Source organism: Festucalex cinctus, chromosome 1 (genome assembly GCF_051991245.1).
Source record: "Festucalex cinctus isolate MCC-2025b chromosome 1, RoL_Fcin_1.0, whole genome shotgun sequence".
Taxonomy (NCBI): Eukaryota; Metazoa; Chordata; class Actinopteri; order Syngnathiformes; family Syngnathidae; genus Festucalex; species Festucalex cinctus.
Genome location: NC_135411.1, coordinates 45183078 through 45206407, shown reverse-complemented (window position 1 = coordinate 45206407; position 23330 = coordinate 45183078). Strand labels below are relative to the sequence as shown.

Here is a 23330-nt window from a genome sequence, read left to right as displayed (position 1 = left end):
TTATTTTGGTTTGGTTTAATTTGGTTTATTCATTTTTTCCTTTCAGCTTACATCAATCACATCATTTGCAACATTGACATCCGAAAGAAGGGCTGACGGGTAGAAGCCGAGGCTTATTCGAGACCCGTCCCCATCGACCCATTACTGTAACGTATCAGTCATATACATTATTTAGAATAGTCATTAATTTGTATCGTTATCCATCCCATACTATCCCAGACACTGCTCGCTCAGTTCTTTCTTCGAATTTTTCTTTTAACTTTAACTTATATTTTGTAATGTGTGAGTGTGTTCAATAAACTAAACAACCAACAACAACAACTCTCTGGTCTGTAGCGGCCAAGTCTTCTCCTCTTCGCCGACAGGATTCGACGATCTCTGCCTCACCAATATTTTGAAGCAGATGTAATGCCTCTACTGTTTTTGTTTTGTTTTTTTGTCAGCCTATGGTGACTTATCTCTTAATGCCTAGCTGAAAAGTGTCAGCGGTGCAAGAATAATGACTCATATAAATATTTATAGTTTATATATAGTTTTGTTTTTAACACAATAAAATGACAGCATAGGAATAATATACATACAGGCACACGAAAAGTTAAAACGCCAAAAAGGCAGAACCAGATAATTTTGTAAACAGAGTAACAACACATTGTTGTGTATTGTTACTAATGTGACCGCTAGGCGGCGCTGTAGTATGTTGTTGACATGTAGGTTGAGAGCAAACAGTTCAATAAAGACATCACCGAAGCTGTTGCCGTCTGCCTCTTTTTATACAGCACTACAGAAAGAGCTGTTAACCCCTGCTATAACAAATTCAACACAAGGTAAAGGGACCACAACACACATCCAAGTTTAACTTCAAAATACAGCTCTGCTTCTACTGTTAACACACGGTGCCTTTGTGTGATCGACAACTAGAGAGTTATACCTGCAAATGTGAACAAGTTACAACAAACTGTCTCTGGTGGTCAGCATAAGAGAAAAAAACAAGGTAGAGTTAAACCTGTCTATCTGCGCACAAAGCAGTGATTGCTCAATGTACTGTCGTCTCTTCCTCTTCTTCTTCCTCCTCTCTTCCTCTTCCTTGACCAATGAACGCAAACACACTCATATTAAAAAAAAAATAAAAAATGACGAAAATATGCTTCAAAACGCTGACAACTGGTCGAGTTTCTCTGAAGGAAAACAAACCATGGCCATTACCGGAAAAGGCGGTGCAATCTGATATTTTCCCGGAAACAAGTCACGGCTATTTGTGGATAGAATCCTTAAGTACTTTAAGGGGGCTCCAGGTGGAGGGGTGGACCGTCACCTGCCTTCCGTACCGGTTGGCGTGGGTTCGCTCCTCCGCCTGGGAGACCCCATGTGGCTTACATGAAGTAAGTGAGTGTGTGAATGAGTGGTTACAAATAAAAAAATAAAATAAAATAAGTACTATAAGGAGATGTGGCGTTTACTACGCATAATAAGGTACCCATTTTACGCCAGCAACAACAACAAGATGCATTCAATATTTAATTGGCACAAGATGCAGTAAACATCAAACACATTTGGATTTTAAAAACAGGTTAACGTGTTTATTTTCCGCATGGAACGTACTGTACATGCATCAAGCATAAACCAAATTTTACTTTCAACAACTCAACTCAACTTAACTGCTGTACATAAACATAAATATCGGTTGTGCGATAAAGAACAAGTTAATAAAACAAGAACAAGGCAAACATTTTGAAGTGCGTATAGAAGTTTTTTTGTTTGTTTGTTTTTACAAGTAAATACATTTTACATCAGTAAATTAATAAGAAGTAGGCGAGTGAATAAAGAAATAAATTAATAAAGCGACATGTACTAGATGTTGATGCACAGTAGTTGTTGGAGGGTATTTGTGTCCACTATTCATTCATTCATTCATTCATTCCATCCATCCATCCATCCATCCATCCATTTCCACAAAGTGTAATTCGGCTCAGTAGTGCTGTCTGCATGAAGTAAAAATAATACCCTCCTCAAAAAAATAAAAATCCATTCTGTTTTGAAGGGGTTGCATGTTTGGGGATCTAGTAAGTGCAGCTACCTATAGCTCCACCTCTAGTCATCATTGTAACAAAATACATACTTGCCTTCGGTCCAAAAGTATGAATTGTAGGCTGAGTGCTGGAACGCTTGCATGAGAGAGTGCTGTCCATTCAAATTGATTAATTTCAACAAGACAAAAAGTAGGGTGCTGAAAGTAGGTGCTGGTGTTATGTGGCATTTTGACGAAGGCATGTCACGTTTTTTAGACACCTTGTTAAAACAAAACAAAAAAGTATGTATCCATTAAAATCCTCATTATTATAGAAGATAATTAGTTATGAATTTTAAAAAATAATGTAAATTGCACTCATGAGATGAACAAAAACATGAATAATTATGTAAAATAATTTAGTACGGAAGTGTGAACTGCCAGTGTTTAGTAAACATTTTTGACTTGAAAATATATTTGAATGTATTTGTGAATATGTTTAAATGTATTTAAATATGTTCAAACATAATTGCAAGTATGTTCTAATGTACTTGCAAATGCATTTGAATACAAAACATAAATTCACAGTGAAAGGACTGTGCAAACAGTCATAAATAGTAATTCAGAGAGTACAAACACAATGTAAACATTTGTCTGTCCAATCACAAAGACACTATGTAGCCTACCATCTTTCTGAAAAGTACATTTTAAATGTTAAAGGTAACAAACTTTAATTATGAGCCTTGGAGGTGGCACCCGATGTGCTTGTGCTCCAAAGAACACCACATCATGACATTTTTGGGCCCCATCAATCAGGTGTCCTTAACATGTTACCCTTTCACAACAGTTTATTTTGAAATTGAATGATTTTAATGTCTACATTCACATGTAAATAAACTAAAAAAAAAAAAAAAACAATAGCAAGTTAGAAAAAAAAATGTATACTTGATGACATCTTTATGGAGCATATATTCTACCCTTTTTTTTTTTTTTTTTTAATCAAAAGGCTTCCTTCCTCATGCATGGTCTCCTGGTTCTCTGGTGGGAGCAGGATTAAACTGGAGGTCCGTGTAGGTCCATTAGCTTGAGTGAAGCAGCTGCGGTGCATGATTCTGTTTCGACCTCAAGGTTTATTCCCCCCCCCCTAGCTTTTCCTTTGTTGCATTAGTTCACAGAGGAGGCACCAGCTGGCACAGTCACTAGTGTTTCAGATGATAACATTAGAGTCGGTGCAAAATGTCAATATTGTGATTAGTTTGCATGCTGCATGACTGATCGTCACAGATATTGTATAGCATACAAATGGCCTCACGCTTAACATGCATGAAACAAAACTCTCTTGATCTCACTTCGTATAAGAATTTTTACGTGGATAAGGTGAGACGACGTAAAGGAGATGCCCTTTATTAGGTAAAAATACGTAACTTGAAAACGTCACTCTTGTAGAAACAGCAGTGTTTTCTGTTAAAAATATGAGACAATTAACCAGCAAGCATAAATTATTTGTAATTATCACCACATGACCAAAAGCACAGCGAGAACAAGAGGGAGGATGAGCTTGTATGTTAATCAAGGCGTGATGAATTGCCCATGTTCATACAAACATGGCCCCTTCATGAGTCCCCTGTGCATCCCTCTTTTGCTCACACGCACAAACATGCACACGCGCGCACACAATAAACAGCAAATAAAGAGTGGGTGGAGAGTAGCGAATTAATTCTATGAAGTGTACTGGCAAGGAGGCACTGTATGTAGATAAGTGGCGGGGTGTGTGGGGGGGCGTGTATACCTGTGTATGTGTGCGCGAGTGTGAGTGTGGGATTAACAAAGCGACAAAAGTCGAAATGTATGCAGGGATGCTCAAGGTGCCATTGCGTGCGCATGTGTGTGTCTGAGAATTTAAGTAGTGTACAGTTGTCAACCCGGTGGCAGTAGCAATGACATATCTTAATCTGCTTGGTTAGCGGCCAGGGGTCTTTAGCTAACGGATTATCAGCCAGATTTGAGTAATAGACTCCTCATTTAGCTTTAATGCGTTTTGCATAGAGAGCGACCTCCCCTCATCACTCTTTAAGATGAATCGGCCTCCCAGCTACAAGATAAGGGCCCCGGGAAAAACTTCGAAAGATATTAGTCAGCCGGCAACTGCATAAATCATAACATTTTGTTCTTAATGAAGGCAAAGTAACATTAGCCTCTTTAGTGGAGCAATATTATTACACAAATACACTCTTGAGAAAATACATAACACTGGGGAACAATTTGGGTGCAGTGAAATCTGTTGAGTGGGATTTTTCTTCTGATTAAATCTCAAATTGGCATGTTCATTCCAAAATGGGTCATTTTTTTTCCTAGCACGTCAATTGTTATTGACTGACAGCTGTTGATAACGAATCTTTGGGTGTGGAAAGCAAATCTATCATCAGTTATTGTCTATCCACTTGGGGCAGAATCTCATCTGTGACCCGGAGAGGGCATGCCACCCTTTTCCAACTGAGGACCACGGTCTCGGATTTGGAGGTGCTGATCCTCATCCCAGCCTCTTCACACTCAGCTGCGAACCGCTCCAGTGAGAGTTGGAGATTGTGAAGCCAACAGCACCACATCATCCGCAAAAAAAACAGAGATTGCACCAAACCGGACCCCTACAACGCCTCAGCTGCGCCTAGAAATTCTGTCCATAAACGTTATGATCAGAATTGGTGACAATGAGCAGAATGATATCCCAATATAGCAATATAGCATTTTTCCTTGAACGACATGAAATGAATGGCAATGTTCGATTCTTATAATGTCTCATTTCTAGGTCCTGAAAGAGGGCAGCAGATACTGGAACCGGCCGCTGTTGCAAGTACCAACACCTTGAAATCAGGTCGGGTTTCGGTCCCATACCGATACCTGGAAAAGGTCGGGGAGACTGGGGCTAGTTGTATCACTTTTTATACTTTTATATATTTCTTGGAATCAAAACATCATGTACAAACAAAACGTATACCAGAGGAAAGACCAATGTCTTGGGTATTTTTTTTTGTATTCATGTCATTTTCATACTTTGTGTCAGTGCAGAGTTATAAGCCATCAAACCGAGGGGGTGAACAATAACATGTGACATGTTGCCCCACCAATGGGTAAGTTGTCACACTATATGGGGTAAGATGTCACATTGGATTTTGCAACTAATCAAACAAGGACAAAATTATCCTTGTTCTCCTGTTTTTGTTTGTTTGTTTGTTTTTACAACTAGAGAAATTGTTTATCATTGAGCTTGAAAATTTACGATAGTCATTGAGCAAACTTTAACATAAAAAAAATATTATGGAACAAATTCAAGTCCTTAGGAACTGCTGGCATGTAGGTCAGAGCTCTCAGCCTTAAATGTCTGTTTTGCTTCCCTTAAACTGGAAATTTGACATTAATTTATATTAAATATATTAAATTGAATTTCAATAAAATAAAATCATTTCAGTTTATGGATGGATGTTTCATTATAAAACTTAAACCAGTCCTGGCATGTGAGAATACTGTAGTTATAACAACTGGAAAATCCATTTTTAAGCAATGAAACAAAACCTAGCAAACCAATTTCCACACTCTTCAGACTCATCATCGGAAGAACAATTCTGCAGCATATGTAAACAGATTTGCCAAAAGTGCCGTTTTCATTGGCCCATTCTTTGCGGATGTGACAACAAACCCCAAAATGACTGAGACAATTTGCCCCAAACTACCCTGTTTGCTTATACTTGCTCTAGTTTAAAGTTAGCTTAAGGCAGAGCAGTGACAGAGGAATGACAAGATGCCTGAAACTGTCCTCTAACAAGTCCACATGATTTGCTTCTTGAATTTGTCTATGTACGACGCCTGTTTCAAAATATATGAAAAAATTTACTTTGGGTTGTACAAAACAGATAACTGGCACTCATGTCAGTTCACAATGTGCTATTCTTTTCTCAGACAGTACACAACCCATGACCATTTATACAAACAAAACTAGTATTCCACTTTTTCGTTGCGCCCTCTGGTGGAGAAGAAAATTGCAATGTGACAACTTACCTGTGATACAACTAGCCCCGGTCTCCCCTACTAATTTGCACTTATGCAGGCAGTGTCCTTAAAGAAGTGTTCTGTTGTTGTTGTTGCTGTTGTTGTTGTTGTTGTTGTTGTTGTTGTTTACATCTGTTTTCTTACTATGGCGTATATGCCACGGAAGATTTTTGCACATCAGTTTGTTTCCGGTTCGTTTTGCGACAAATACTTGTGCTTCCGACTTTGTGCCCCTGGGTTGCGCGTTCGCAACCCGGACCGGAAACAAACTGATGTGCAAAATCACGTCCCGCCTCTTCCGTGGTATATACCCCATTTCAACTAGCTCTACAAATGTCATAAAATTAACTATTAATGTTATGTTTCCCGCGACCCTTGTGAGGAATAAGCGGTCAAGAAAATGGATGGATGGATGGATGTTATGTTTATAAAATGCATCTGAATAGCTTTTGAACCGTACAATTCAGTCAAGAAATTCCCTAACAAGTTGTTAGTCAATGTGTGTTTGTGTGTGAGCATGTGTTCTTCCGACATATTCTTGTACACCAAAGACATGAATGAAGGTATGTAAAACAAAAACAAAAAAAGATGCATGTAAGCACATACGTTCACAAACATTCACCTCCAAGCAAATAGACAACAAAAAAGGCGAGAGGCTTACCAGCAGCATAGACAGGTCCGTCTATGTGACATGCACATTTTGTTTGGTACTTTTAATTTGACAGTGAGCCTAAAAAACACACTCACGCAGACATTTACTCAAGACACATACACACGCGCAGCCTATATCCACACACACACACCTCTAATTTGACAGCGCTCTAACAAGAGCCTGCTGCTTGTCAAATGTTCTCTAGTGGCAGCAGGGATCCGCACAGCCGAGGGTGTTCTGTTCAAGGACATCTGTGAAGGAACACACACACGTGCGCACGCTGGCTTTGAATGGGCTGCGAGAGGCAGCCTGCCGCACACACGCTGAGGGCTGCTCCTCACACTCTCCATCTTCCTCCCTCTCCATGCCTCCCTGCCTTTTGGCTCTCTCTTTATCGAACATTCCATCGCCTCGCTTGCCTCTTTTGGTCTTAAGTAGAGGGCTGAGGGGATGAGATAGACCAGGGGAGATTGTGAGGACACCTCCCTGCTTGCTCCAAAAAACGGATTCCCTTCTCAGGCTCCACACATCAATTTCCTCTTCTTTCTTCAATCCAAAACACCAGGAGACCTTTTAAAGTTACTCAAAGGCTGCAAGACTTTGGTCTTCTGGATTTCGACCAACTGAAGGGTGTGCGCGCTCATGAAGTATAAGCTTCTTTTTGTGTGTTTCCATGTGTCTAATGCCCCCATGCTGTCTCAAACTTGCCGTCGATGGGACACTTTTGCTCATTAGGGATCGACTTGAGTTACTCGTCAACTGCTGCCCACTCGACCTGATCACAAGGCCGATGATCCTGTGGCGCACGCCGGCGAGGAGAGGCCAGGTTCTCAAAACAGCGTGTATCACACGGTAAACCCGACGTGACACACCTGAGTTTGAGGTAGCGTGTGATTTGAAGTAGAGATAAGTATGTAAAGGTTTTAGCCTTAAGAAAGTGGATATAATGGTGACATGAAAAAAGTAGATTTTCCAACATTATGCAGTGGATCAAAATGTTGACCACCCTCTGGAAGTAAACCACTTTTTTTTTCAGACTGAGAGCAGTATGAGTACTCAACTTTTGTGTAGGCGCCGATACCAAATACTGATACCACAAGCACTTTTCATACCTAAAATTTTCTGGAAAAAGTAAAATGAATAATGTCAATTTTAAAGAGCAAGTTCCTTTAAATTGTATGAAGTTAATGGAAATTTCTGTTATTCTATTTCTAGTTCCTGTCATGGTTTGGCTCTCAGGCCTCTGTTTGTTTCTTTCCAGCACCCAAGTGATTGGTGGGCGTTTCCCACCTTAATGACCGCACCTGTTCCTCGTGGACAATCAATGGACTTTAAAAGCCACTGCGCCACTACTGCTGACTGCCAGATTATTCATCTTGCTCACTGCTGTGCTGCCAAGTGTTTATTCGAGCGTTTTCATAGTCTTTCATAGTCTTTCATAGTTTTTCACGTGTCATGTATTACTACGTCGCCCTTTGTTGTACTTTGTAAAATGTTTGGATTTTAGTTTCCGTTCTCTCACCTAGACTTGTAGTGTTACCTTTTACGTGTGCGCTGTTGGCCACGTTTTCTTTAGTTGAACTTTCTATTTCGTGTTGTATGATGTTTGTTGTGAATCCTTGCTTTTTGTAAGCAAGTGTTTTTCGTTAATCACTATTTTTCTCCTTGCCTTTTGCAAGTGTTTTCGGTTGAGTTGTTTTTGTACTGGTTGTCTGACCAGCTTTTTCGGTTGTTTGTTTCCGCGCATCTCAGCGGAATAAATTCCTTATCATCCTTCCTCTGGTCTGCGTATTCTGGGATCCACTCTCGCCGGCTACCCCGGCCCCCCTTAACAGAATAATCTGGCCATGGATCCCGCAGGCCCGGAAGAGGTACGTCACGCTTTGGCCAGTCAAAGGAAATTGGTGGGGCAGCATGACAAATCGCTGCGTGATATGCAGGAGGCGATTTCCACGCTGGCCCGCCAATTTGGGGAGCTTTTGACCCGGGTCGGTCAAGCAGAAGCATACGCTTCTCCCCGAGCTAGCTCGACTCCTGACTTAGAGCAAGCGCTGCCTTCTAATGTTGCTATTAGCGAGCCTTCTCTCCCACATCCGTCACGTTACGGAGGAGAACCCGGTATGTGCAGTACCTTTTTGCACCACTGTTCCCTGATTTTTGACCAACAACCGCTTACGTATGCCCTTGATCGCTCCAAGGTAGCATTTGTTATGAGCCTTTTGACTGGCCAAGCAGCCTCTTGGAGTATGGCCGTGAGCAATTCAGCACCTGAGCTCCGGTCTTCCTTCCCCGATTTTGTTCGTGAATTCAGATGCGTGTTTGATCATCCTGTGACGGGGAAGGAGGCCGGAGGCCAGTTACTTGACTATGTGCAGGGCCGGCAATCAGTCGCAAACTATTCTATTGGATTTAGAATCCTGGCCGCAGAAAGCGGGTTTGACAATCGAGCGCTTTGTTGTATATTCCGGCGAGGACTTTCACCCGTATTGAAGGACGAGTTGGCAGTTCGCGACGAAACCACGAACTTGGAAGAACTCATAGCCCTGAGTATTAGACTGGATAATCGTATCCGGGAAAGACGCCGAGAACGGGGCTGCGAGCAAAGCAGCCAAAGCAGAGACATGTCAGGATCCGTGACTGACGCCGTAGCGGACGAACCCATGCAACTGGGGAGTGGTCGACTTCACCCAGCAGAGCGGCTGCGCCGATCTCGGAGTGGGGCCTGCTACTACTGCGGTCAAGTGGGACACCGCGTCGCCGGCTGTCCAGCCAGAGCTTCACGGGGGCAACAAGGAACAACGCTGCTCCGCTCTCTTCAAGCCCCGGCTGATACCCCGGTCTCGTCATCTACACCACAGCGTGAGTGCATTCGGACGGGGGTAGATAAGAGTATGGTGGGTTCTAGAACTGTCAGCCACACTAGGCTCGAACTTCCAGGGGAGGTAACGGGGCCAGGAAATACTGTTACAGTTATAGCGCTTATTGACTCTGGGGCCGATGAGTGTTTCATGGATCCTGGTATTGTTGAACAGTTGGGTTGTCCCTTAGAACCCCTTAGGGAATGTAAAGAGGTGCTGGATCTTGACGAACGCCTCCTGGCCGCTATTGAAAATGTTACGGCTCCGGTTGAGTTAAGGTTGTCAGGTAACCACGTGGAGCGTCTTCGTTTTTTTGTTATGCCGTCCCGTTCGGTACCCATTATTTTGGGACTTCCGTGGCTTAAGAAACATAATCCAGAGATCGACTGGTCCAAGCCGGCCTTGGAAAACTGGAGCGAATTCTGTCATGCTAACTGTCTAGTATCCGCCGACCGCGATAAACCTACCTCTCCGCCTATGTTTCTGGAGGCAATCTGCCTTGACAATGTACCGAGAGAATATCATGATCTTAGTAAGGTTTTCATTAAGGACCGAGCCCAGTCGTTGCCACCCCATAGACCCTACGATTGCGCAATCGACTTGATTCCCAATGCGCCACTTCCTACCTCCAGATTGTACAGGGTTTCGCAACCGGAACAGGCGGCCTTGCATGACTATATCTCTTCCTCCTTGGCCGCCGGCTTAATCCGTCCGTCGACTTCACCGGTAGGATCAGGGTTTTTTTTCGTCGAGAAGAAAGATAAGTCGTTACGGCCCTGTGTTGATTACAAGGGTCTCAATGATATTACTATAAAGAATAAATACCCCTTGCCCTTGCTTGATTCAGCGTTTGCGCCACTGCAAGCCGCCACAGTTTTTACAAAACTTGATCTTCGGAGTGCATACCACTTGGTTCGGATTCGGGAGGGGGATGAGTGGAAAACTGCTTTCAAGACCCCGCTGGGACATTTCGAATACCTAGTAATGCCGTTCGGACTAACTAACGCACCATCCGTGTTTCAGTGTTTAATTAACGACGTCTTACGAGATATGCTGGACCAGTTCTGTTTTGTTTATCTTGACGACATCCTGATTTTTTCACGCGATCTCAAAGAGCATAGGATTCACGTACGCAAAGTACTCCAGCGATTACTGGAGAACCGGTTGTATGTAAAAGCTGAGAAATGCGAATTTCACTTAGACTCGGTCCAGTTTCTGGGCTTCATAGTGGAGAGAGGACAACTTAGAGCAGACCCAGCTAAGATTCAGGCTGTGGTGGATTGGCCCTCTCCATCGTCTAGGAAACAGCTGCAAAGGTTCCTAGGGTTTGCTAATTTCTATAGGCGCTTTATCCGAAACTATAGTCAAAGGGCACAACCACTTACACGGCTTACATCTGATAAAGTTCCATTCCAGTGGACTCCGGAAGCGGAATTAGCTTTTTCTGAATTAAAACAATTGTTTTCTACTGCACCAGTGTTGAAGCATGCTAACCCAGAACTTCCTTTTGTGGTCGAGGTCGACGCATCCAGTTCAGGAGTGGGGGGGGGTCCTTTCCCAACGCTCCCCAGATGACCAGAGGCTGCACCCCTGCGCGTTCTTCTCAAAGAGGCTTAGCCCTGCAGAGGTCAACTATGACGTTGGGAACCGCGAACTTCTGGCCATCGTACTGGCTCTACGGGAGTGGAGACACTGGCTGGAGGGAGCGAAGGAACAATTCATAATCTACACAGACCACAAGAACCTGGAATATATTCGTGCAGCCAAAAGAAAGAACCCACGGCAGGCAAGATGGGCTCTGTTTTTTACTCGTTTTGACTTTGTGCTGACTTATCGCAGGGGAACTTTGAATCAGAAGCCAGATGCCCTTTCACGCATCTATGACCACGCCATAGAAGCCATGGTTCCTGAACCTATTCTGCCCGAACGCTGCATTGTGGGAGCATTGCAATGGGCTATCGAACGGAAAGTTACCGACGCACTGGCCGGTATCCAAGTACCGGAAGAGGTTCCTCCTGGGAAATTGTTTGTGCCCCCTCAGGTACGCCCGGATGTTCTACAATGGGGACATGAGTCCAACCTCGCGTGCCATCCTGGAGTCCACCGCACGCAATACCTGGTGGAACAACGGTTCTGGTGGCCGGAACTCAGTAAAGACGTCTCAGACTTTGTGAGGGCTTGTGTCGCATGTGCCTGTGGAAAGGCGTCCCACCAAGCCCCTGCTGGGCTACTACGACCCCTACCGGTACCCTCTCGCCCTTGGTCCCACATTGCCATGGACTTCATCACGGGATTGCCGGTGTCAAGAGGTAACACTGTGATTCTGACCGTAACAGACAGATTTTCAAAGCTTGGCCATTTCGTGGCCTTATCAAAGTTGCCGTCTGCATTGGAGACGGCAAAACTGTTGATCAAGCACGTGGTTCGGCTCCATGGCATCCCCCTCGACTTGGTCTCTGACAGAGGACCACAGTTCGTGTCCCAAGTCTGGAAGCGGTTCTGCAGGGCATTGGGAGCCACCACGAGCCTGTCATCGGGCTACCACCCGCAAACCAACGGCCAAACGGAACGCCTGAACCAGGAACTGGAAGCGGCGCTTCGCTGTGTGTGCCTGCAGTCCCCCGCATCATGGTCATCACACCTAGCCTGGGTTGAGTACGCACACAACACGTTGGTCTCCTCAGCGACAGGTCGATCTCCGTTCGAGGCTGCTTACGGTTACCAACCCCCGCTGTTTCCATCCCAAGAGGGACAAGTAAACCTCCCGTCCGTGCAAATGCACCTTCGCCGAGCCCACAGAGTCTGGCGGGAGACCAGAGCGGCCTTGTCCCGTACTGCTGCCCGGAACCAGGCCATCGCTGATCGGCGCCGCCGCCCAGCACCGACCTATGCCCCGGGAGACAAGGTATGGCTATCCACCCGAAACTTACGGCTAGCAGGCGGGGCCAAAAAGCTGGGGCAGCGGTATGTTGGCCCTTACGAAATTGTGACTGTGGTTAATCCCGTGGCCATGAAACTTTGTCTCCCGCCATCCATGAGGGTCCACCCAGTCTTCCATGTCTCCCAGCTCAAGCCTGTTGTCTCCAGTGAGTTAGCTCCCGCTCCAGTGACTCCGCCGCCTCCACGACTGCTCGACGGTGACCCTATCTACACAGTCAGAGAAATCCTGGACTCCAGACCTCGCGGCAGGGGTGTCCAGTATCTGGTCGACTGGGAGGGCTACGGGCCGGAGGAGCGGCAGTGGGTCCCCCGCTCCTGGATCTTGGATCCGTCCCTCCTGCGGGACTTCCATTCAGCTCACCCCTCGAAACCAGGTGGTCCGCCAGGGGGCGTCCGTTAAAGGGGGGGTACTGTCATGGTTTGGCTCTCAGGCCTCTGTTTGTTTCTTTCCAGCACCCAAGTGATTGGTGGGCGTTTCCCACCTTAATGACCGCACCTGTTCCTCGTGGACAATCAATGGACTTTAAAAGCCACTGCGCCACTACTGCTGACTGCCAGATTATTCATCTTGCTCACTGCTGTGCTGCCAAGTGTTTATTCGAGCGTTTTCATAGTCTTTCATAGTCTTTCATAGTTTTTCACGTGTCATGTATTACTACGTCGCCCTTTGTTGTACTTTGTAAAATGTTTGGATTTTAGTTTCCGTTCTCTCACCTAGACTTGTAGTGTTACCTTTTACGTGTGCGCTGTTGGCCACGTTTTCTTTAGTTGAACTTTCTATTTCGTGTTGTATGATGTTTGTTGTGAATCCTTGCTTTTTGTAAGCAAGTGTTTTTCGTTAATCACTATTTTTCTCCTTGCCTTTTGCAAGTGTTTTCGGTTGAGTTGTTTTTGTACTGGTTGTCTGACCAGCTTTTTCGGTTGTTTGTTTCCGCGCATCTCAGCGGAATAAATTCCTTATCATCCTTCCTCTGGTCTGCGTATTCTGGGATCCACTCTCGCCGGCTACCCCGGCCCCCCTTAACAGTTCCTGGTCGTAAAACAGGCACAAGAGGTCAGCCGATACCAGTATTGACCACCATCATGAGTGCCAATACCTTAAAATAAGGCTGGTAATGGCACTGACACCTGGTATCGGTTACCACCCTTCCTTTATATACATATACATACATACATACATACATACATATTTACACACTCACGCACACCCCCACACAATTACAATTACATTAATCATTGTGGATATAGAATGTAAAAGAATACAATTTCTTTCTCCTGCTATTATGTCTGTTATATTTTTTAGAGTGATTGTACCATGTTTTTTAGGATATAACAACAACAAAAAACATTACATTTATGCGTATGTTGACTTACAATATACTCAATATGTGTTATGTTCTGAGGTTGGATCCCAAAAGCGCAGACACAAATAATATATTAACTCTTTATTCGCACAACATCGAGAGGCGTAGGACAACTTGACTAGACGAGAAACAATAAGAATGCATCCAGAATCACGAGACGCCAAGGCCCCTTGGGCTGTGGAGATGCACAGAGGAACCGAGGTAATAATCCGACAAAACACATTTCTTATACAGCGTATATGGACAGTGAATCGATCTGATTGGTTGTGGCTAGACATGTGGGTAACAGTACTGTCATGGAATTATCTGGTTATCTGTTGCCCAGATAAAGAGATTAAAGATTCTTGACATCACATAGCGTTTCACCAGTTGAAACCAGATGCTGTTACATCAGTTCAAAACAGGCACTTGACCTCAATTCAAAACACATATTTGACCACACGGTCATGAACCAAACATTACCCTTGCATGACCCTAGTCATGACAATATCATGCTGTAGCCAACATTATTTTAACATGATTAGAGACCACAATCAAGAGAAAATATGGAGATTTATTATTATTATTATTATTATCCATCCATTCTTGACCGCTTACTCCTCACAAGGGTCGTGGAGGTGCTGGAGCCTATCCCAGCCGGCTTCGGGCAGCAGGCGGGGTACATCCTGAACTGGTTGCCAGGTATTATTATTATTATTATCATTATTATTATTATTATCATCATCATCATCATCTTTGGCTAAAAAGTCACGGGAACTCAGATTTAAAATCTAAATGTCAATCTTTGTTGAAATTCATTACAAATACCCAGACAGGGAAGGAATCAGACTTTTGTCATCTGATATTATTTGATAATGTGTGTGCAACTGTCAGATAAAATAGTGCACATCCGATCCAATGATCTAGAAGGCGGGTTCACAGAGCAGCATCCCAAATGTCACCATGTGCATAAATACAAGCATTTCTTATTGGGAGTGACATTAAACTAAAAAGCCAGCATGCCATCTTTGTAAAGCTCTGCTAGGCTTGGTGGGAATGCCATAGTCAACCCAACTGAAAAGTGAGCACACCTGTTTTAATAAAGGGATTACACCCTATAACCTTAACTATAGACATATAATAATTAAATCATTCCTTTGACACCATGGCAATGTATTTTTTTAATGAAATATTGGGTGTTTTTGCTGGTTAGTTTTCCAACACGGAAGTAAAACGCCCGGTTCAGTAAAACCCCACCTCTCCCCGCGTGATTGCCGCGCCCCCGGCGAGCCGACTGCAGTCTGCTGTTGTAGCACTCCTCTGAATGCAAGCCATCAATTCTTCAATAAACATTTGAAAGAAAATGGCTCCTTGCCGCAAGAAATGGTAGAGGAGGAGGGGAGGAGAGGGAAAAGAGAGGAAAGAAGGAGGGAAAAAAAAAAACCCTGAGCTGGTCCTGAACCAGACACTTTCTGCTTACAGAGCAAGCACACTAACCACTGTGATATTTGCTCAGTTAGGTTCAATAGTGCAAAAGTTTTACTTGTAGTTTACACAAGTGTCAGTCAACTGGGACTTTTACACAGCCAATTGTTATTGCACTTTGCCATTGGAAATGTGAAGGATAATTGATTTCTTTGAATTCATTTGGACAGAATGTTTACTGCTAAAGGCTACTTTTGTCACTATTCCATGGAGGTCTCAGAGAAAGTGGGCGTGTGTTTATTCCGCAGAGACGGTGCGGGGGTGGGTCCACACTTTATGATGTCATAAAATGAGCATTCGCTCGTTTTCTCAGGTTGGGGGGGCTGGTGCTTGGAGAGCAGAATGAAGTAGAATTTCTCAGAGAGGGACGAATAGAGGAAAATACCACTTTGGTCATATGTTTGGTGATGAATTAGCATTTTAACACAGCTAAAAGATCCAAAAAGTTTTTTTTTTATGTTGTTGTCCCTTTAATGGAGCCTCTATATTTAAAGGGATACTTCACTTATTTAGGCCATTATAGCAATATAAGGTTAATATTTTGTCTATAATTAACTTCATATTTTCATTATTTTTCAGGTACAATTAGTACCTTTAAAAACACATTTTGCAACTTGCTGTAGACTGAAAATGACATCACAAGGGCTCAGGTAACCAATCACAGCTCACCTGTTTTCTAGGTTTGGTCATGTGACATACACAAGCTGAGCTGTGGTTGTTTACCTGAGCCCTTGTGATGTCATTTTCAGTCGACAGCAAGTTGCAAAATGTGTTTTTAAAGGTACTAATTGTACATGTAAAATAATAAAAATATCAAATTTATTTTAGACAAAATATTCATGTTTGACTGCCAAAAATCGCTATATAAAGTATCCCTTTAACATATATGTTTTTATTTTTTAATAGATTGCAACCTGCAGTTATAATCTTGAAATCACAGTTAATGAAACAAACGACATGTACATTGCTTAATTGTGATTGTCAAAATGGAAAATAGAATATTGAGACTGTGGTTGCTGAGTGCATTCACACACGCACACACACCCCCGCACACACACGCCAATTGCTGTGCTGGAGTGCACCGTGTCCTCTAAAAGTATGGTTCTTGACTGCAGCCATTTTCTGCAAAAGAGGAAAAGGCTAAAGAGAAAGCGCTGACCCCGCTTCGCAGCAATTTCCTCCTCATCAGCTTGTGAGACTTCATTAACTTTGCGGGGTAATTTCCTCTATCAAGGCCTCATTTTTTTTTTTTTACCTCGTCTTTCCATCCAACCATCCATCGTGAGCTCTTTTTTTGCACTCTGCGTGTAGCAGTTGCAAAAGACCCTTTTGTGGAGCAGTATATTCAACAAATCTGAAGCATGAGCCACGTCGACTCTAACTCAAAGCAGTGCAAACATGAAAGATCGTCAGTGTGGTATTAATGCTGCAGAGCCTTGTTAAAGCCCAGGACGACTGCTATTGCTGGGGATGTGTTACTTGAGAAGCATGGAAGTGTGAGCCAATGCTGCCCTCCTCAGGAAGGAGAGTGGTACTGTATGGATGGCGGCTGGATAAGGTCTGACGTTCGATTGCTTGATATTTCAGATCGTGAGTCCAACTGGTGGTTGGTTGACTTGTTTCACCAGCATTAAAATGCACCAACATTCTTTTACATGTTATTTCTATATTCAGTAAATGGTCTATCCAAAATGAAAAACTGTGACCGAGTATTTGGAGCACAAGTTCATTACATACATCCATTTTCTTGACCGCTTATTCCTCACAAGGGTCGCGGGGGGTGCTGGCGCCTATCTCAGCTGGCTCTGGGCAGTAGGCGGGGGACACCCTGGACTGGTTGCCAGACAATCGCAGGGCACACAGAGACGAACAACCATCCACACTCACAAGCACACCTAGGGACAATTCGGAACGTCCAATTAACCTGCCATGCATGTCTTTGGAATGTGGGAGGAGACCGGAGTACCCGGAGAAGACCCACGCAGAACATGCAAACTCCACCCAGGGAGGCCGGAGCCTGGACTCGAACCCGAGTCCTCAGAACTGGGAGGCGGACATGCTAACCAGTCATTCACCGTGCCGCCCTACATACATTATTATTATTATTATTATTATTATTATTATTATTTTATTTAAAAATACTCTTAACTTTAAAAAATACTCTAATCTCATGCACTCCAATAGAAAAACAACTGTATAATTAAAGTAATTAATTTCAGTGTTTGCCAAGGTTTACTCCTTTACATAGCTTTCATAAAAATTAAGGAATGTAATTTATCATCACTAAAACGATATGAACAAATCATCAAAATTGTTCAACTGTCACCAATTTTAATCAATTTTATTGGGGTAAAAAAAAAAAAAAAAAAACGCACAAAGTTTCGGTAGCTAATAATAATGTATTGTTATTGAAGAGAATTGCCCCAAAAAAATGGTCTGGTATTGCCCATCTCCCTGCACCTGCAACATTTTGGCGGGATATATCCCAGCCACTGGAGGCATTAAAGCAGCCATGGCCTCAGATAACTGAGAGAACGGCTTGATATTTCATCATTTTGGAGACTGGTTTCATTCATATACTTGGTCATGTTTTTTTTTTATCCATTTAAATTTGGCAGGCTTAGTAACAACACTCTTCTCTGCAGTGTGTCAAATAAATAAAACATTTTTATTTTCTCTTCAACTCCACCACTTGTGATATCATTCTAAACTTGTCATAGAATGCAGCCATTTTAACATAGTTTAGCGGACTAGCAGTAGGGGAGACCGGGGCTAGTTGTATCCCTTTTTATAGTTTTATATATTCATTGGAATCAATACATCATATATAAACAAAATGTATATCAGATAAAAGACCAAAGTCTTAGGTATATTTTTTGTATTTTGTGTCAGTGCAGAGTTATAAGCCATCAAATAGAGGGAGTGGACATGTGACATGTTGCCCCACCAATGGGTAAGTTGTCACACTATATGGGGTAAGATGTCACATTGGATTTTGCAACTAATCAAACAAGGACAAAATTATTCTTGTTCTCCTGTTTTGTTTTGTTTTGTTTTGTTTATTTTTACAGCCAGAACAATTGTTCATCATTGATCTTGACAATTTATAGTCATTGAGCAATCTGTAACTTAAGATATTATTAAATAGATTAAAGTCCATGGGAACTGCTGGCGCGTACGTCATAGCTCTCAGCCTCAAATGCCTGTTTTTCTTCCCTTAAACTGGAAATTTGAGTTCAAATGAATTTTAAAAAATGAAGCATTTCATTTCATGGATGGACGGTTCATCATTAAACCTAATTAAACCAGTCCTGACGTGGTCATACTGTCGTTCCAACAACTGGAAAATCCATTTTTAAACAATGAAACAAAACCTAGCAAACTAATTTCCTCACTCTTTAGACTCATCATCTGAAGAACAATTCTTGCATACGAAAACAGAGTTGCCAGAGGTGCAATATGTATTGGCCCATTCTTTGCATATGTGACAACAAACCCCAATTTTCCCAAAACTACCTTGTCGGCTAAAACATAGCAGTGACTGAGGTATGACAAGATGCCTGAATCTTTCCTCTAAATCGTCCACATGATTTGCTGCTAGAATTTGTCTATGTCCACGCCTGTTACAAAATATATGAAATTGAAATTTTTTACTTTGGGTTGTGCAAAACAGATATCTGGCATTCATCTCATCTCACAATGCGCTATTCTCTTCTTAGACAGGACACAACCCCACTTTTTCGTTGCACCCTTCTGGTGAAGAAGAAATTTGCAATGTGACCACTAACCCGTCACATGTGCAGGACAGAAAAAATAAATAAATACAAATTTAGAGGGGTGGTGTATGGGCTGTGTGAATAGTAATTAATATGGTACAGTACATGGTGCGAAGTTTGATAAAACTACTATGAATTCTCAATTGAATCAATAGAGAGCTGTCCTTCCTCAAGAATTAGACTTTATTCATAATCTTAAATAAAGTTAGCATATATTTAGGTTGTTAACTAACAAACAAATGGACAAATACATATATGGAAGTTGACAGTTATTTTTGGACTTTTTGTTTGTTTGTTTGTTTAACATTCAAATTGTTTTGTTAAAAGTTAATCAATGTGATTTTTATTTTACGTTCACTTTTCCCCGTAAAAGTTGCCTGATAAAGAGTTAATAATGGATCACTTCACTGCCACAGTGCCAATGGATTACTTGGTACATGTTGACGGGGTTATATTCAAGAAAGGGGATTTTAATGTGGCACTTGGATTCCAGGCAGCTGTGAAGTTGATGAACCTTTGGAGGATGAGCAATAGAATGAGACAATCTCACTCCAGTGATCCATGTTCATTTGTCTGCAGCAATGTGCAAACGTCCCTCTTCATTCTTTCCTTTCTTCTATGTAGCTCCACATGAAGTACCCGGGCTAGATCGGGTGCAGAGGGAAATGCCAGCCATTCACTTTGCCAAATGTCAAATGTGACATGACATCAACATTCAACAAGCATCCCTGCTGGACACATTGAGAGGCACGCTCTTCAACTTCTCATGACAAGAGAGGAGGGCAAATACTGAGATGGGTTTTTTCTTTTTTTCTTCTTTTTTCTTTTTCTCAAAGTACACGAACACAGAAGATACCGTCGTTTCTTGACATTTCTCAGTCAGGTCTGGCGGACAAACGCTATTCATTTGTCAATATGAGTAAAAGGGAGGACATAGATCATGGATAGTAAAAGCTTGTTAAAGAAATTGCAACAAAAGTTTTTGGAAAACGTGTCTGAGTAGTCAACTGTGAAAGCATTCAGTTTAGTATGTTCTAAATTCTTCTGCACGTGTTCATTCACTTCAGCTAACCTCTTTGCCTTCTGTTGCTCTCAAATCTCCAATTCTTGTCCCAACCTGGTCTCCACTCCTCTACATAATGTAGTACTCAATATAAATGGCTGGTTTGTTAACGAGAAGACCAAAATGTAAAAACCACATAATAAATGATGAAATATTGCTGTCTGTGTGCAGTGAATCTATTAGTTCCACTTTTTAAATTCAAATACTGTAATGAATTACATTGTCTTGACAGAAAACGGGATAATGCAAGAAAGTACAGTTGAAATGTTTTATTAGCAATCTGATTCACTGAAGGCACATTAGTTAAGGAGGAGACAGCATTTGTGGCGCACACATATGGATAGTCTTCACTCAAGTTTAACCTTGGTTTCATCTGTAAAAAAATGAAAAAATAAAATCTAATATGCCACACAAGTTGGAAAACGCATTGATAAAACCAAGCTGAAATACAGTATTTGGCTAAGATTCCGAAATGTCGCAAACACAACACCCCTCACTAAAAGTGAAGGATGGTGGTGGGTGGCAGCATATACTATGGGTGGTCTTCATCTGAAACCGGAGCTTTAGAAAAGGTGGAGGGAATTAGGAAGTTCCAAATGAACAACTTAACTCTCATTTCAAAGCGAAGTCAACCCAAAATATTCGTTGCAATAATGTTTTATGTGCTTCACTAGTATAAACACGGCATGATGATTAATATTGTGTGAATGTGAGTTAAGCAGAAAATCCACCCATTTTTATCCATTTCAGGGGGCGGCCATTTTACCACTTGCTCCTGAAAATGACATCACAGTTGCTCTGGGCTCAGGTAACGACCAACCATGGCTCAGCCTGTGAACATCACATGAGCAAATTCAGAAAACAAGTGAAGGCACATACAACGTATTATTGTAAAGAATATTTTGGGTTGACGTCACCTTTAACATGTGAACACAACCACATCCCAGTTATAAGAAGGTGTGTGGTCAGTTGAACTGTTTTACTTTAGTTAAAAAATATATGTTTTTGAAAAAACATACAACTTGGTTGTCTATATAAGTCACAGTAATGATGGAAAAAAACGTTATTCTTTTTAAATCCACTGTGCATTCATTGTTTATCAAGTTTCCTTTGACGACATCAATCTTCAATCACATCAACAGATTCTGGAAGTAACAAATCAAAAGGCTGTTCCTTTTTTTAACTCCCTATTTGACTTTACAACACTCTCTGTTACAAAGTTTTGGGGACAATTAAAGTTGAATGAAAATCACAAATACATCTCAAAGATTACATAATGCAGACATATGATCTAATAGCCATTACAATTAGATTTTAGAACTACTACTACTACAACCTACAATGCATCACATATCAAACACAATTTATATCATATTTAAGTCTCATTTATCCAGTGTGAATCAACTACCTTTTTTTATGTGTTATTAAAAATAATAATAATGATAATAGAGCGGGCATGTGTTAAAAATGACTGCATCTTACAGACTAATGAACTCAATTGTGGTTCATGTCTGATTAACCAAAACGAACAAATAACTGTACATTTTTTTTTCCTGGATCTCAAGTTTTCAATCTTTACTGAACATCACATTCATTTTGCTATGCTTCACTGATCCTGAACCCGGAGTCTCTTTCTTATTATGTATGTCCCATCTGTGTCCTTCATGCAGGCAATCAGGAAATTGCGGCACTTGGATGTATACTGCTCCGGGTATTCCCGGAAATGACTCACATGGACGGTGGAGACAAAATCAAAACTGTCCACTAGGATGCCTTTGAGCTTGAGGGCATCGGCAAACAGCCTGACATCTCTTGGCCTGATTACCTGATCAGCTTGAGAGTAGAGGAAGAAATGAGGCCAGGCCGGCGGCCTCTCTTGCACTGCATCGTAGTGGTTCTTGTGGACATACTTCGTCAAGGGGTACAGCACGATTCGCAACAGGAAAACAGTCACTGCAAAGAGTGCTAGGAGGAGGTACTTCAAAACAGGACTTATTTTGGGCCCCAAAGTGGCTGCCAGTGCCCGCACTGCCCCCAGGACATTCCCACTACCGGGAGCACTGTCCACAACGGCCCCGATTACACAGAGAGAACTAAACTGTTTGTCTTTGTGCAAAAGCTCTACAATGTATCGGTACAGCATGAAGCCACCGTTACTGAATATGTGGAAGAAAATGGGACTCTGCTCCACCTCATAGTCATAGAGGATCTCCAGCAGCTTGAGGGCTGTTCGTCTAAGTTCTTTATATCCAAATGACTCGGAGATAAATACAGTCTTGAGAGGAGCTGTATAGCGGATTGTGACACATCCCTATATTTGAAGAAAATCAGAAAAGGTGTAAGTTAGCTTTAAAACACAGACACACAAAATAAATAAAAGAATTAAACCATTAACCTGTTCATTGTAGATGGAGCTGTACTTGGTGAGGTGTTTGTCTTTGCAGCCTGCCCATCCCAACAATATCACAACAGGCTCTTTTGTTCCCTGCCAGTGCCTCTCTAGAAAAAAAAGGGGGGGGGGGATCGTTACCTCATGGTCCCACAAATGTAAACATAACAAAGGGCGTATATGGGAGATTGACATTTGCGCTGATTAGTAGAAAATTATCAAGTAAGATCGGCTAACTCATTGGCATAACAGTAGAGTACAGGTATCGGGTACAATGAAAGATGCTCACCGGTGGTCGCTTCATCTGGAAACACAATATTGTAGTCGATTTCATCATTTTCCATTTTACTTCGCACAAGTCAATGTTTATTTTAAGTGATTGGAAGATTGGCTACAGAAACTGTAGTCAAAGCCATACGAGTCGTATCATGCTATACACAGTACAATACAGTTTATCTACGGACTGACACTGAAACTACTATCAATGTGCATTGTGCAACGCTCTCATGCCGGAAGTTGACTCTTCTTTTAGGCCTCTTCAACGGCACCTTACGTAAACCCTGACAATGTCATGCTGCCCCCTCCCGTACAGGAGGCGGTATTGTTTGATGGCGTTTGTAAAACCACATTACTGTATGTAGTACTGTACCTGTTTTGAAAATGCTGCCGTTTAATTAAGCATTAAAACAATTTGAGTTATTGACGTATTTTTTTTTAACTATACGGTTGTGGCAGTGGAGTGGTGTTTGGTTTGTCAATTCAGCACTGCTTAAAA

General features: G+C 42.2%; 1 protein-coding gene across 2 annotated transcripts; it reads right to left on the bottom strand.

Moving 5' to 3' along the window:
* Positions 1-20420: 20420 nt before the first annotated feature.
* On the bottom strand, positions 20421-23079 carry tmem53 (transmembrane protein 53). Of its 2 annotated transcripts, XM_077537601.1 has the most exons (4): positions 22845-23079; positions 22562-22665; positions 21992-22477; positions 20421-20997 (listed from the first exon to the last, which is right to left on the bottom strand). In XM_077537601.1, exons 1-4 carry the CDS (start codon positions 22897-22899, stop codon positions 20971-20973), a joined length of 672 nt encoding a protein of 223 aa, XP_077393727.1. In that variant the 5' UTR covers positions 22900-23079; the 3' UTR covers positions 20421-20970. The 2 variants fall into 2 exon arrangements, with proteins under 2 accessions (XP_077393727.1, XP_077393657.1); XM_077537531.1 differs by having other exon boundaries at positions 20421-22477.
* Positions 23080-23330: the final 251 nt, after the last annotated feature.

Coding starts and splice junctions, on each gene's coding strand:
- tmem53 (XM_077537531.1), bottom strand. CDS start 22,899: ATGGAAAATGATGAAATCGACTACAATATTGTGTTTCCAGATGAAGCG. Junction 22,666..22,844: donor TCCAGATGAAGCGACCACCG/GTGAGCATCTTT, acceptor TTTTTTTTCTAG/AGAGGCACTGGCAGGGAACA. Junction 22,478..22,561: donor GCTCCATCTACAATGAACAG/GTTAATGGTTTA, acceptor CTTCAAATATAG/GGATGTGTCACAATCCGCTA.